This window comes from Narcine bancroftii, chromosome 3 (genome assembly GCF_036971445.1).
Source record: "Narcine bancroftii isolate sNarBan1 chromosome 3, sNarBan1.hap1, whole genome shotgun sequence".
NCBI classification, from domain to species: domain Eukaryota; kingdom Metazoa; phylum Chordata; class Chondrichthyes; order Torpediniformes; family Narcinidae; genus Narcine; species Narcine bancroftii.
Genome location: NC_091471.1, coordinates 237,830,767 through 237,847,421, shown reverse-complemented (window position 1 = coordinate 237,847,421; position 16,655 = coordinate 237,830,767). Strand labels below are relative to the sequence as shown.

The following is a 16,655-nucleotide window of genomic DNA, read 5'->3' as shown; positions in this document are numbered from 1 at the left end:
TAACATACAAAGATATTCAACTATCCAATGCATTGCACTTGGTTTCAATCGAGAACTGTTATTTATTTATTTTTCCTTTGACAAAATACTTGTCAAATCCCCGTCACAATTAAAGAGCAGGCTGGCCTTCATATGTTTTCCTTTTTTAGATTGCTTTTTAAAAAAACGTTTAAACAAAAAAAAGATTTAGCGCCATCACCCTAATGCAGAAGCCGTGGGTTTTGTTTAACGGGATGAAGTGTGGTTGAACAGGTGGGGCCAGGATGGGAAACCGATGGGGCAACCGCCATTCGGCCGGAGTTGTCATAATTCCCCCTCATCAGCCTGGATGGCCTCTGCCACTGCATTCGAAGGTGCCGTGCCCTGCTTCACTGAATCTACTGTGAGTCTGGGGGTTTGAGGGTGTGTTGTCGGGCTGAAAGCAAATCTCAGTTGGGTACCGACATGTGCCTTCGGGAAAGGCAGATGTCGTAGAATGCAGCGCTACTGGGGCCCAATGCCCTAACCTTGGGATCACAGCTTTATCAGAATGTCTTGTAGGTACCCACAGAATGGGTTACTGTGTAATGTCAGTTTCTCCTGGAAGTTTCCCTCCTGGCTCGCGCATCATTCCCTCTTTGTGAATTGACTGAGTCTACAACAGTTTTCTGTCACCAGGCATTTGATCCTCTTGAAGCAGCTGGTCCTTTTACTGTTTTTTTAAGATTTTTTGTGTGTGAGAGATTGAGAAAGCAGCTGATCTAGAGCGAGCCAAACACTGTAATGTCAACTGGGGATGTAACTGCCTCATGTCTTCAGGGAAGTCAAGCAGGTTATCCCCAACCCAACACTGGGATGCTAATCTCCAGGATATAGCAGGGAGGGATCATAAGGGCATTAAATGATGAGTTTCCTTTCAACATCTTGGTTTAAAGATGGATTGAATAACCAGCCTTCATCTCTTGGGGAAAGAGTCACCAGAGCTGGATATGCAGACGGACAGATTCCTGGTGTGGGAATTCCAGCTTTCCTGCAATCCCAAGCTTCAATAAACAGTCACGGTCCAAACAGTCCCCTCCCCACACCATCAAGCTGAGCTTGAGTTGGGCCACATGGAGCAAGTAGAAAGGGGCAAGAAATTCAAAGAACAATTAGCCTTACAGTGCCCACCTTCAACCTGAAGACGGCCCCGGGCTGGCCACAGGCTCTCTCTTAAATACACCCAGTAAGGACAACTGCACAACTAGAAAGCAATGCACTCTGGGACTTCCCAAAACCGCTGCATAATCATGTTAAGAATGAGTAATGGGATTATCAGAGCTCTCACTTGTGACCTCTCTCTGGTTATTAGCCTACAATTGAACTGAAATACATTCTCTGATCTCTCCTCTTGAGAGTCCCAGTATGGTTGGATGACTGTTCCCCAGTGACCTGGCCCTTGCACCATTAGGGTGATCTGCTTTGACCTCCAGGCACATTGCTGTCCTCTCTGCTGATAGGAAGAGCCTTGACCAACTGTGCCGAGCCAACCAGGAAACCTCTCGGCAACCTAATCCTCAGCTACAATCCCCAGGAAGGTTGTCCAGGGAACAGGCTCAGGCATTGGTTCGATTATCTTAAGGGCATTTGCACATGAGGAAGGAGGGATGGAAAGAGTTGAGGGAAGAGGGAGAGACTGGAGATAGACTCATTCACGTGCTATGGGCCTCCTCAATGCCTCTCACCATCACCACCCAAAGGACAGGATTCCTGCTCTGAGATTCAATGAGATCCTTCCTGGTGGGTCTGCACTTCACCAGACTGAATGTGTGGGGTGGAACGAGCCAGAAACATTGACATTTGCCAGTTGACATTACAGCCTTTTAACTGAGTTGAATGGAGAGACATTATCCCTTTTGTCTGCCATTGCACATCGTACCCCAAAGGTTTCACAAAGCGTCATCCACAATCTCATCAGAGGTGCCTGGCAAGGACTGAAAGATGACACTTCAATGGTGAAGAATTGAACTTGGCATTTGGGAGGATGCAGGAGTGTCAGAGTCAGGGACAAGGGGAGAGTCGGGCTCAGAGATGAAGGGACAGAGAGGTTCCTTCCTGGTCAGATGGTTCAATGTGTTTTGCCGTTCCCTCACAGGAGGCCAACGTTTTGCAAGAGGGAAAAGAGACAAGCATTCTCCTGCCTCCACAAGCCACTTCTATCCTGGCTCCTCACCTGGTGGAAGATAAGGGGTGGGGGTGCAAGGTGTGATAGTCCTGACGGAAAACAAGACTCTTCCCTAGAAAGTGGTTATATGCCAAAGAGATCGTCTTCACCCCTCTGAGTGTGGTAAGCTGATGGACAAGTGAACTGAGGCAGGGTCACGGCAGGGGAGGCGGTCGGTGATAACCCCACACATCTCGGGATTGCATGGAGTCTTTCTCTCCACACAGCTCAGGGCTACCAGGAGCTGCGGCCAATCTTGCTGAGGGCCAGGCTCAGGGGCTGGGAATGGAGTGAGGGTTGAGGGGCCAAGAGGGCTTAGCAGGTGTCAGCACACCTTGCAAGGAGCATGCAGACACCCCTCAGCACAGCTCAGCAACATTCACCAGACACAGCACGGACTATAGCATCTGCCTGCTTGCCAGCCGGTGAGAGATGGTTGAGCAGGGTACGGGGGGGGGGGGAAGAGTGGGGTGTAGAGTGAGCGAGGGGGGGCGGCAAATAACATCATTTACTGACCAGTGCTTTAAATACAGTTAGCCTGCCCGAGGGAAGGAAACAAAAGGGGACATTGTCTCTGTTTTACGCGAGGAGTTGTGCTTGAGCTTCACATGAACCAGAGTTACAAGCCCTTGGCCTGAAACGAGTCACCTTCGCATTTGTTAAATCTGCACAAATTTTAACCAGATTTTTTTTCATTTTTTTGAATTGATAAACCAGAAAGCAAAGCCAAAACTATCATGCAAGCAGGAAAAAAAACCTCCTAACTGTAATGGTTCTTGTGTCTTTACAAAGCCTATCTAGTTCAGATGCAGTGTTTTCTCTCAAATTGCATGTTTCTCTTTTTTTGAACTGGAGAGATGCTCATCACATGGCCACCTGTCCCATTCCCACCCAGGTCCATCTCCTGGGCAGGAGTCCCAAACATCTTTCCCCATTCTTCCTCATCCCAAGCCCCTGTCTAAAAGCTCAAAGTTGCTTGCGTTGCTTAATTGAGTTATGGTTACTGTCAGTAACACCAATTCCACTCACATGGGTTTCTGCTGGGATAAATTTCAGGTCAGGTGACTGGAGTGACGGCAAGCCTCCATCTAAACCTGAAGGGTGACATGGTTAGAGTAATACTGTTACGGCGCTAGCGATTGTTACCGGGGTTTGAATCTTGCGCTGCCCATAAAGAATTTGTATGTTCTCCCTGCGTCTGCATGGGTTTCCCCCGGGGGGGGGAGGGGGCTCCAGTTTCCTCCCACCCTTCAAAACGTACCAGAGGTTGCAGGTCAATGGGTGTAATTGGGCGGTACGGGCTCGTAGGCTGAAAGGGCCTGTTACTGCGCTGTATGTCTAAATTTTAAAAATGTATTAAAATTTGAAATTAAAAAATATTAAATTAAAAAAATATATAATTTAAATTTAAACTACCTTTATCTGGGTGTGAGATCTGGAACCTTGACTCTATATGGAGATTCCTTTCCTTTGCTGTTTTCAAACTGTTTCCTATTTTGTTACGAGAGTAGCCTCATGAATTATAGAGTCAAATGGCAGGCAAAGGACTCTCATTGTACATTCATTCACAGGCTGGGATTATCTAGTGGCAACTTTAGTGAGCTGATGTGGTTTGAAGAAGGAGATGTGAACTGGACTCACTAGTCCACAGCGATGCCTCTCCTCGAGATGTCGCTTCCAGAGGTGAACCGCTCTGACCTCTGAGTGGGTGGGGAAGATGGTCGGGAGCTCATGGTGGGCCCTTAACCCTTTCTGCATCAGCTGAGGGTGGGGCAATCAGAGCCACAACTTTCACTCTGTGAAATGATGGTGAAAAGGCTGGGTGGGGGGAGGGTGATCAGGAATGGGGAGGTGAGGTGAGGGAAGGCTGGCAGAGGGTGTACGGGGTGGGGAATGGAAGGGTAATTGTGGAAGTAGATGGAGAGAGAGGGCAAGGATGGGGAGTGAGGGGAGGGGAGGAGGAATGGGAAGGGGTGAGGGGAGGAAGGTATGGGAGCGGGTGAGGACAGGAGGCACAGGGTCTAGATAAGTGATGCACTACAGAACTTGCAGGAGGGAACTGGCAGGAGGAGGTGGGAGAGCAGGTGCAGGCAGGGTGCCTCTGACTGGGGTGGGTGCAGGAACCAGGTGGATGGGCAGAACATGAACACTGAGGAGAGGTGGGCAGGGTGAGAGGATTGGCTGATCCTGCAAAATAGTGTTGCTTCACAATGACCTTAGAACAGTAACTATTCAGCATGCAAATGAGCAACTTTGTACGTGATGGGAGATCATCCTGGAAGTGGTGAAGCCCCGCATCTCCCCGACTCCCTCCGCTCCACACACCCTCTCCCCCATTTTCTGCCAGATTCATTGGCATATGACTTTATCCAGATTAGTGGGTGTGGGAACGGGAGGGTGGGGGTGAGATGTATCCAACATGGACTGTGCAAACTAATGGTGGCACAGAGCAGTGATGAGCATCTCTCCTTTCATGGATGTTCATGTACTATTACCCAGTACTCGTGGACTTGCTGAGTAGGCTTTACATTTGGTGGAAGTATCATTTACACTTTAAGGACAAGAAAGTCAATGGACAACACCGAAAATCAGATCACCAATCTAAAGCACCACCACCCATCCACATGGTCTCTGCTCTTTGCATCCCATTCTTTGGCCCCCATCTCCAAGTTACACATAGATTGTTCTCAAATCTATTCCTCCTTGGTGTGCTTCCCTTCCTCCATTCGAGCAGTCCACCCCCTGCCCCCACCCAGCTCAGGGGCAGATTGCCCCAAATTGGCAGGAGGGTCGACAGACCTCATTGTGGTTGGTGGGCGAGGGGGGGGGGCTGGTGAGGGCAAACACCGCCACTCGGTTGACGAGCGGCGGCGCTGGCTGTGGCTACCGAGGTGCCAAGGTGTGGGGCTGGGGAGGGAAGACTGGTCTCAAGCATCTGGCTCGGGGAAGTGAGTGGTCACGGCGTCCAAGGTCGAGGCCAACGGTGGTAGCAGAGGCTGCTTCTTCTTGGGGGGTGGGGGCTGCAGAGATGGGATATCAAAGGAGCAGACATAATTGAGAAGTTGCTGGCTCTCACTCTCTCCACTGCCCAACTCCACCTTCACAGCGCTGGGTGCGGAAGGTTAAAACAGTGGCAAGATCAATTTTATTAGTGGGCAGTACTTCCAAGATAGAATAGTGTTTGAAAGGCAGTAGCACATTTTGGTGGGGTAAGTGAGGGTGGAATAACTATTTGGGTTGATTTCTATAGCTTATATATATTTATAAATATTTGAATACATTTATGCAGCCTTTAATGCATTTTACGTAGTCAACGAGAGGCACTTAAAAAGATAATAGTTGCATTTGCATTGAAGGTTGTAGTGTTATTTCTAGGTTTGATCATGTACCATCTTTCTAGTTCACTTTCACTCCATTGTAACCTTCATTCTTTGCTCTTAATACTGGTTAAACAGGTTAAAATAACAGTCCTTATGAAATGCAAACACGTGATACTCCCACCAAGCTCAAAGCCACATTACACTGCAAAATGTGCATTGGCATCAAATGCCAATTTGAGCGGAAAATCATTCCTATGGCTGGAGAGATCCTTCTGAACTGTTTTTTTTTCTCTTTGTTGAACATGTGAGTTGACACAGACGTTGGTGGTTCCGTTTACCAATCCCAGTGTTCAGCGATGATAGTGTATCCCTCCCACTCCCCCCCCCCCCTCTCTTTCTCTCTCTCTCTCTGACAATTTTACTTGTGTCAAGGAAGGTATCAGATGGTCTTGTCGCTGGTCAATGGGAAAAGGCTTGAAACTATCAGAGGAACCAAGACTGTGGAGACACAAGGAAACAAGACATAGAGCGTTAATCAGCTTGTTGGTGAATGACATCTCATGCAAAGAGGACTCAACTGCATTCTTTAAGATTTTTCCTCTTTTATTTTTGTGCAAATTGCTCTCATCTCTGTCAGTATAGGCAGTAAATCACTTCCCACTCCAAGGACTTGGGTAGAAATATCTCAAATCACCCCCAAGATGCTCTACACCACCCCCTTCAACTGAAAAGTTTGTCCATCATTAACCCATCTCCCCAATGTCATTTTTTGGGTGAAAATAGAGCCTTTGAAATGATATCTGGATTGCAAATCTTACCTGGATTGTGAATGTCATTCCCCCCCCCCCCCCCATTTTGAATTCTTCTGGAAACATTGGATCTAAGGCAGTGGTTCTCAACCTTTTTCTTTCCACTCACATCCCACTTTAAGTATTCCCTATGCCATAGGTCCTCTGTGATTAGTCAGGGATTGATTAGGGTGGCAAGAAAAAGTTTGAAAACCACTGTTTTAATCGTCCCTAATTGACTCGTTATGTGCACAGTTTCAGAACGCCAAAGGAAATGGGCCAATGACAATTTTTCTCAAGCGAAATAGTTCAGTAATAATTGGGTCTAGAGCAATGGTTCTCAACCTTCCCTTCCCATGCACATCCCACCTTAAGCAATCCCTGACTAATCACAGAGCACCGATGGTATAGGGATTGCTTAAAGTGGGATGTGAGTGGAAAGAAAAAGGCTGAGAACCACTGATCTAAGGGGTCATGTGGTTAGCACAACGTTGTTACAGCACCAGTGACCGGGGTCTGAATCCGGACTCTAATGAGTTTGTAGGTTCTCCCTGTGTCTTTGTGGGTTTCCTCCCACCATTCAAAACATACAGGGGGGGGGGGGGGGGTTGTAGGTTAATTGGGTGTAATTGGGCGGCATGGGCTCCTGGACCATAAGACCCTGTTACTGTGCTGTATTTCGAAAGTTGTATGCATGTTGTAAAAATCCATCTGGTTCACAAGAGAGGAAATCTGCCATCCAGGACCAGTCGATACAATCCATTGACCAACCATCAAGTTCTATTTACCCTGTTCCCAATTTTTCTCCCCAGATTCTACCCACTCACCAACACACAGTGGCCAATTAATCAACCAACCCTTAAGTCTTTGGGATGTGAGATGTTCACTCAGACACAGCAAGACGTGTGAACTCCACACAGAGGTGGGGGCTGAACTCAAGATTTTCAAGCTACTTAGCAGCAATTTGACCAGGTGCATCAGTGTGCTCTACATCTGACATCATTCCTAAAAGGTTCAGAAAGGATATTTATCATAAATAAGGCTACCATCATGTGTAGTATCTGTTCTTATCAGTTTAATATCTATTAGAGTGACATGGTTAGCGTAGCAGTTAATGCCACACTGCTACAGCGCCAGCTACCCGGGTTCGAATCCCGCGCTGTCTGTGAGAAGTTTGTACATTCTCCTCATGTTTGCGTAGGTTTCCTCTGGGTTCTCCTGTTTCCTCCCACTGTTCAAAACATACCAGAGGTTGTAGGCCAATCGGGTGTAATTGGACGGCTCATGTGCGTGGGCCGATAGGGCCTGTTACCTTGCTGTATGTCTGAATTTATTTAAAAAGCATAAATGGATTGGAGTGGAGCTGCAGTAACAATGGCAGGAGATTCAAGAAGCAGCCTCGGGGAAGAAAGCTAATGGCACATTGGCCTTCATAACAACGGGAGTTGAGTCTAGGAGCAGAGAGGTCCTTCTGTAGTTGGACAGGGCCCTGGTGAGACCATATGTAGGTTTGGTCTCCAAGTTTGAGGAAGGACATTCTTGCTATTGAGGGAGTGCAACGTAGGTTCATGAGGTTATTTCCTGGGATGGCGGGACTGTCATATGTTGAAAGATTGGATCGAGTGAGCTTGTACACACTGGAATTTAGAAGGATGAGAGGGGATCTGATTGAAACATATAAGATTATGAAGGGATTGGAAATGCTAGAGGCAGGAAATATGTTTCTGATGCAGGGTGGTGGGCGGGGGGGTGGGGGGTCCAGAACCATAGACCATAGTTTAAGAATAAGGGGGAGGCTGTTTAGAACGGAGTTGAGGAAGAACTTTTTTCACCCAGAGAGTTGTGGATCCGTGGTATGCTCTGCCTCAGAAGGCAGTGGAGGCCACTTGTTTGGATGCTCTTAAAGACAGTGAAGTCAAGGGGTACAGGGAGAAGGCAGGAACGGGGTACTGATTATGGATGATCAGTAATGATCACAGGGAATGGTGGTGCTGTCTCAAAGGGCCAAATGGCAAACTCCTGTACCTATTGGCTATTGTCACCTTTGAGAGTGAACCAGGAAGGGGCAGAGTTTCCTCTGCTATTGGAGCCCAGACCAGCTGAATGAAATAAAAGGAAAAAATCTTGGCTTTTCAATAGCTTATTAGTAAACCTGCAGAAAACAAAATCTGATAGTAAAAAATCCCATTGGTAGGTGAAGGGAAACATGCTTGAACAGGGCAGTGATAAAGAAATCACACCAATGCCTCAACGAAAGCATTACCGCCCAAGGCCCTCAGTCATGTTGACAGGGGCACTGCAGAAAGCAGATGAGCTGGACACATCAACACATCATAGCATGGGTTGGGAGCCGGTCTGGTCAAGAGTGGAAAGAGACTGTAGTTCAAAACATCACACGAATTTCCCTCCCCTCCGTGGGCTCCATCTACAACTACCGCTGCCCGGAAGGTCCCATCACACCCTGGACACCCTCTCTTCTCCCATCGGGGAGAAGGATTAAAAGTGTGATATCGCACACCATGTTTAAAGAGAGTGCCTTCCCCACAACCATTGGGCTCATGAATGATCCCCATAACAATGCTCTCATGCTGCCCATAGTAAAACCACAAAAATGCTGGAGAAACTCAGCAGGTCTCACAGCAAAGACTTGTTGAGGAAGGGTTTAGGCCTGAAACATCAGTAATAAAACTTTACTTCCCATGGGCGCAGTGAGACTGGCTGAGCTCCTCCAGTGTTTCTGTTTTTTTACCACAATAACAGCATCTGCAGACTTCTGTGTTTCCCTCTCATGCTGCCCTTGGTCAGGATGAATTGATCTTCCTTTTCATTGAAGCTCAAGGCTCTGTAAATTGTGCTCTTTAAGAACGTGAGGACATGAGAATCCGGAGGTGGAGTCGGCCACTCGGCCCGTTGAGCCTGCTCCGCCATTCAATGAGATCACGGCTGATCTGATGATGGGCTGGCTCATCTCCACTCCCTTCCTTTTCCCCATATCCCTTAATTCCCCAACTATGTAGAAATCGATCCAATATATATTTACTGAGGTTGCCTCCACTGCTTCAACGGGCAGCGATTTCCACAAATTCAGAAAAGCATTTCCTCTTCATCTCCATCCTAAATCTACTGCCCTGAAACTTGAAGCTATGTCCCCTAGTTCTGGTCTCCCTCACAATGGAAACAACTTACCTACCTTATCCATTTTGAATGGTGCATGAATTTTTAATGAAAACCAGTGAGATTACTCACAGTGAAACCCCTCTCCCAGAACAAGGGATAATGTGACAATAAATTGAACAAGTGCATAAACTAGTGGAAACAAAGGCTCGGAAATTGGCAATGAAACGCGGACTTCGAGTGACAGACAGTTAAAAAAACCCATCATTATATCTCTTTTAACTTCAAAATCCGTTCAGTGCTCCTAAACAATTGCATGTGGGATTGAAATCTTAGACCAGTATCGAAGGTTGATGGAATGTTCCTAATTTGTCCGCAAACTGCCTGAGGCCGCTGCAGTCAACCAGGTTGCCAGCAGGGGTCGGTGTTTCTCCACTCAAAGGACTGTAAGAATTCCGTGGATCTTTGTTCCACTCTCCCAGAGAAGGCAGGTGATCGTTGCTCAGACCCTCAGTGCAGTTTTATGCCCATTTGCTCAGATTTAAATGAAAATTAAGAAGATTGAGATATTTGTGAATAACTGACTGATTAATTAGGATTTGTGTAAAATGCCAAAGTCTGCAGATCCTGTGATTGAAGTAAAAACACGATGCTGGAGAAACTCAGCAGGTCAAACAGTGTCCTTCATGTAGCAAAGATAAAGATACAGAACTAACGTTTCAGGCTTGAGCCCTTCAAGGTGTGTGATAAAGGTATGTGGTTACCTTGATGAAGGCCTCAAGCCCAAAACATTGGCTCTGTGTCTTTATCTTTGCTACATAAAGGACACTGTTTGACCTGCTGAGTTTCTCCAGCGTCGTGTTATTACTTTTGTTTAAGTAGGATTTGTGAGTATTTAGGATGCTAATATTTTAATGAATACAATTCACCAGCATAATAAAGTATATTGGTGACTGTACCTCTCATGCATTGCCTCCATCATAATATCTCTCACCGTCCCTGTCCAATCACTCTATGTTTCTGCCCCCAACCTTCCTGACAAGTTCATTTCTCCTACACTTCCTACCTGATATCTTTGTCCATCTCTGGCTGAACTTTCCGTTGGGCCTTATCTCCACCAACCAGCTGCTGGTAGCTTTCCAACTCTCACCTCAGTCCCCGCTTCACACCCCAGTCCCTTTCACCCTCCTCCTCCCACTCAACTAATGGACACAGCCCTGAATTACAAAATCTGGGGGTAAATTAAAGCAGTTGGAGATGGGTAATGTAAATGGTTGAACTTTCTTCTACAAAGACATTACTATTATTTTTCACCTGGTGAATCATTTGCAATAAGATAACTGCTTAAAATATGCTGGATTGTTAATAACCTTGCAGCGAAAATAGAATCATTCACATTGGTAAGGTCAAAGGGCATTCCTGAGCGGATCACCAACCAGGAGGGGTTCTAAAGTCCCACCAATGGAGTCAGGAGAATATTATGGAAATAGTGGTAGTTGTTCTGTTGTGTTGTTGTAGTTAATAGATGGAATAAGTCCTGGGAACACACAACACTACGAAATGATGGGATCCGAAGAAACAATCTGCGGAAGGAACTTAGCGGGTTGAGCAGAGGTGGGACGACCAAGGTGGGAGGGTGTAACTGTCTGGTGGTATCCACTCAATGATGTATCACTCTGGTAGCATCCATGCACTGACATAACACTCTAGTTGTATCCACCCACTGATGTATCATTCCAGTTGCATTCACACACTGACCCACTTCACCTGCAGTATCTGCTTCCAATCCTCTGATTTAATTAGCTAACAAAGCACTAAATTCTGGGCAGAATCTCTAAACATTCATAAATCATGTGTTTCAAAATAAGACTTTTCAATTAATGAATTTATCTTCAGTGCCTGCAGAAACCACTTTTCATTCAGTCACATGAATGCCAAGTGATAACAAATAGCAGAACTAATTGGTTGAAAAAAATGAGCATTTTTTTCGCTGAAAGGACAGGTCTTGGCGAACAAGATCAAGTGCCTCCCATAGTGGCCTGAAGAATTCTCCATGGGACGATAACCACATAGTGATATTTTGTTGATTTGTTGCTTGTGGATTCCTTTAGTAATGCACAGAGGTTTAAGTAAAGGCCATGGATCAGTTGTGTGCAAAGACAACATTGGGTGATTGACCCTGGAGTTTGCCAAGGTTTGGTATGATATCAGAAACACTAGCAGATTTCTACAGCTGTCTGATGTAAAGTGTGCAGTCCGGCTGCATCACGGTCTGGTATGAGGACACCAATATCCCTGAGCATAAGGTCATGCGAAAGGTAGTGGACATAGCCCAGGATATCGCAGGTAAAACCCTCCCCACTGTCGAGAGCATCTACAGGGAACGCTGCCGTCGGAGAGCAGCAGCGATCACCAAGGATCCGCACCACCCAGCACAAGCTCTGTTCTCGCTACTGCCATCAGGAAAGAGGTCTGGGGCCACAAGACTCGCACCACCAGGTTCAGGAATAGCTACTCCCCCTCCACCGTCAGTCTCCTCCATGACACACTCAATCAGTGACTCATTTAAGGACTCTTACTTATGCACTTTGTTGATTTTTTTTCCTCTCTATATCACGCAGTCGATTTGTTTACATTTCTTTATTTGTTTACGTGTATACATAGTGTACAGTTTTTTTTTCACTGCCAATAAGTGGTAATTTTCCCTGGCCCGTGGTAAAAAGGATCTCAGGGTTGTGTTTTATGTAAGGTACGTACTCTGACATTAAATCAAAATCTGACTTTAAATGAGGTTGCTCTATTGAAGCAAGACAGAAAAAGGATTGTGATGGACAATTATCATCCACTGGTGCCAGTAAATAATATGGGAAATAGGCAGTACATTTATTTTTGATTTTGAGTCCTAATTGAATCTTACAATCTGTGTATAATAGTTGGCAGAAATTTAATTTAACCCTTTGGACTCTGGCCATTTTTAACCTTTCATGATATATTCTGCAGACAGCAGGGACACCGAGTTATTGGAGAAGCTACCTGCTTAGAGAGTGCCCATGCTTCCTATGCTGAGCTTCTCCAGCAGGCATGTTTATTGCACTCGACCCCAACATCTGCGGACTTTCTTGTTTAACGCTATTATGTCGGTGGGAAAGACCATTAGGGAACCTCTTCCTAGCCTGAAGAAAATCTACTACATACACTCAATGCAGGCAGAAGACAATAGACATTGTGAAAGACTCCACACATCCCGCATGTAAACTTTTCTCCCTCCTGCTGCACTTGGGCTCTGATGTCCAGAGTAGGAAACAGCTTTTTCCCCCAAGCCACCAGGCTCCTGAACTCCCAGTATAGTGTGCCGTGGACTTTAAGAGTTATACATCTTAATATCTTAATATTTTCATGTGTTAACTGTTTTCCTAACTTATATCTAAGTAAATATGCTCCGTGGTCCTGGAGAAACGCTACCTTGTCTTTACCGTGTGAGCATGGGATGAACGATAAATAAAATTGACTTAACAGGTGGAATTTATACTTCATTAGCAAGGGAGCAGCACTTTCACTTTCTGATGTTGTACAAGGTGAGGGAATACAGTTACTCAGGCACAGTGATGAGACCCCGCCCTGAAATAACCCTGAAAGTTTTGTCTGCCAGCGAAATCCTTCCACCAGCTTAATCAGCTGTAAAGGCTGTGACAAACTTTAATCTTCTTTAACCCTTTGGACTCCAGCCATTTTTAACCTTACATAATACACACTGTCGGAGCCCAACATGTGTTGGTTTGGCTGCGGATATCGGCGGTGTCCCGGGGTTCGGAAGCAGCATGCGTTCTGTTTCTTCCAGTGCACATGCGCTGTTCATTGGGGGGGGGGGGTGAGGGGTGTGGGCACATGCGCAGGGGTTTTGCGGGATTTGAGAGTTGTTAGCCCGTGTATGGCGGGATAGAGACGAGGAGGGTGGGTAAGGCTCCGACATTTTCTGTTGACCGTTATGACATACGATAGTCGTTACCGTGCTGAGTGTTCATTAATAAACAGTTTAAAATGCATCTGGACTTCATTATGAATTTGATCTAATATGTCACAGTTAAGCGCTCACTAGGCCTTGGAGTGGCCTTTTAATGGATAGTACTCATTACACATACTCCAGACTGGATCTGTGGGTAAACTACAGGACAAACCAGCTGGTGGTTGGGTATAAAACCAGTGCTGGATATAACGGGGACCCGGTTAATTGCTGGAATGTTCTGTCCTGGAATATTCTCTACATTAAGTTGAAAAGGTTCACTGCTCAGTTCGCCATGAAACCCCCAACACCTGCTAAATTCCCATTATTGAAACAGAGGAAGCCAGTGTGCCCTGAAAATCCTTGCAGGCATCTGACACGGCCTCCCCTCCTTCCGTCACCTCAACACCCTCTCTCAAACTCCACTTTCCAGACTCGGATCTTTTTTGGGACTCTTCTTCCAGGGGCAGGGATCCAAGGACCGGGGACCAGGACACTGGTGAAGATCTCCTCATTTCAGTAGCCCGGCTTCCTTCTGTACTCCAATATGTAAAGGCAGCAGGAGGGCAACGTCAGAACATCATTCAAGAGGATGAACCCTCGCAAGGCGTGAGGCCCTGACAGCATACCTGGCAGGGAACTGAAAATCTGCACCAACTAACTAGACGGAATGTGTACGGACATTTTCAACCTCTCATTGCTGCAGTCAAAGGTTCTCACCAGCTTCAAAAGGGCCCAAGAAGATCAGTGTGGGCTGCCTCAACAACTACCTCCCAGTAGCACTAACTTCGACTGTGATGAAATGCTTTGAGAGGCTGGTCATGGCCAGAATTAACATGTACCTAAGTAAAAGTCTGGACCTGCTGCAACTCGCCTATCGTCACCATCACTCCGCAGCAGATGCAATATCGCTGGCTCTTCGCTCAGCCCTGGATCACCTTGAAAACAGCAACTCATACATACGGCTGCTCTTCATTGACTACAGCTCGGCCTTCAACACCATTACACCCTCAGTGCTGGTCAAGAAGCTACAAACTCTGGGCCTCTGTAACCCCCTCTGCAACTGGATCCTTGATTTTCCCATCGGAAGACCACAGTCCGTATGAATTGGGAAGATCGTCTCCTCATCACTGATCATCAATACAGGCACCAAGGATATGTGCTTAGCCCCCTGCTCTACTCATTAAACACCCATGACTGTGTGGCCAGGCACAATTCCAATGCTATCTCCAAATTTGCCGATGACACCACAGTTGTCAGCAGAATCACAAACAGCAATGAGGAAGTGTACAGGAGGCTGGGCCCCATGGGAACACTGCATCTCCGCTCTTCCTGGGAGTGCTGCCACCTCAGCTATCCGCTACGCCAACCGTCAATGCTGGCCAGGTTGGGGACGGGGGGGGGTGTGGTGTAGGGGGTCGGGGGAGGGTGACATGAGATAATTGAGATGCATAGTTGGGGGAGAGCCATTTCCCAAATAAAACACCCCCACTCCCTCTCTCCACCTCGCCCCTCCTCTCCCTCAGCTCCCCTGGATTTCTCACTAAGTCAATCGAGCAACATCGTCACGTTCAGACCTCACTTGGAATATTGTGAGCAGTTTTGGGTTCCTCATTGGAGAAAGGATGTGCTGAAGGTTCAGAGGAAGTTCACAAGGATGATTCTGGGAATGAAAGGGCTATCGTACGAGGAGCTTTTGACAGCTCTTGGTTTGAACTCATTGGAATTTCAGAGAATGAGGGGGGATCTCATTGAAACATTTTGAATGTTTAAAGGAGTGGGCAGTGGAGATGTAGAAAGGTGGGAGAGTCTAGCACAAGAGGGCACAATGTCAGAATTGAAAGGCGTCCACTTAGAACAGAGATGTAGAGGAATTTCTTCAGCCGGAGGATGGTGAATCTATGGAATTTGTTGCCACAGGCGGTTGTGGAGGCTGGGTGTATTTAAGGCAAAGATTGATAGGTTATTGATTAGCCAGGGCATCAAGGGTTATGGGGAGAAGGCTGGGCAGTGGGGCTGAGTGGGAATAAATGGCGGGGAAGACTCGATGGGCCGAATGGCCTATATCTGCTCCTATGTCTTATAGTCTTGTGGTTACTTTATTCTGCAGGATCTTGCAGTGTTCAATTGGACCTTTACGTTGATGGTAGTTGCATTTGGGAGGAGACGAGCTTTGGGGCGTGAGGGAAAGGATGTGAAAGGGGCCACAGAAATGAAAAGCCTGTGGCTCAGCGGGAAACAGCCGTATGGGGGTGGGCAGAGAGAGTTAGGCTTTTGTCGGTGTCCCCACACCTCGAGCCACCCCCCCCCCCAACCCCTCACTTTCCGTTCCCTTTGAAATCCTCCCGTCCTGAACTTCCTTGCTGCCAAGTTAACTCTGCACTAACACAGCCACTGTCAGCTCAGCGCAGGCCTCACTGACTACTCCAGACTTCTTGTTTCCTTGACAACTCCTTCTGTGCTCCCCAATCCTCACCACACCCCCCCACCCCGCCCCAAGTTCAAGTTCAACTTCATGTTACATCATGTCTGGTTGCCCTTGGTAACCAGACAGACTAGACGTGACTGTCACCAGGAAGAAACTTTCTCTTCCTGCCTCGCCGACTCTCTCCACCCTCCAGAACTTCCAGTGGAGGCCCTGCCCCTGCTGGCATCTCGTCCGACCTTGCTGTTCCTAGGCTTGCTGAGGAACTCGGGCACCACAGGCATTATCGGCTGAGACTTTAGGCTGTGTGCGTTTGACACTTGGGCTAGAAAAGCGAAGGAGGAGCTTGAATCCATTACAATCTCTTCTCCCTCTAGAGATTCCTTCAGAAATCTGAAACAGCTTTAAGTAAATTGTTTTCAAACTTGGGAGATTTTCTGCAAGCTGCACTTTAACCCCACAGTTGCTGAATCCTTTTTGAATGCTTTATTTTTTTGGATTGTTCCCCATGAATTGGCTCCCCACTCTCCCAGGGAGTGGTTCTGCCCCCAGGGGTATTCAGCTGAAAGGGAGGCCACAGTATTCTGATCTCTCCATCCAACATCACTGAATATTCAACTGGAGGGTGGCTGGCTGCATAAATGCGCGCGCGCACACACACACACTCACACACACACACACACACACACACACACACACACACACACACACACACACACACACACACACACACACACACACACACACACACACACACACACACACACACACGCACAAGCCAGTTGGAGGGAATCATCCTGACTGGGTCGTACACTGTGTCTAAAAT

The 16,655-nt window shown here is 47.0% G+C and overlaps 1 protein-coding gene across 6 annotated transcripts in view; it reads right to left on the bottom strand.

The window, feature by feature from the left end:
- Nucleotides 1-5,458: 5,458 nt before the first annotated feature.
- Nucleotides 5,459-16,655, bottom strand: part of nfixb (nuclear factor I/Xb) — a 310,864-nt gene continuing 299,667 nt past the window's right edge. For all 6 annotated transcript variants that reach the window (XM_069927186.1, XM_069927187.1, XM_069927188.1 and 3 more), the window contains one exon: nt 5,459-6,000. In XM_069927186.1, the coding sequence (XP_069783287.1) occupies nt 5,986-6,000 (15 nt within the window). In that variant the 3' untranslated portion in view covers nt 5,459-5,985. The remainder of the gene's footprint in view (nt 6,001-16,655) is intronic.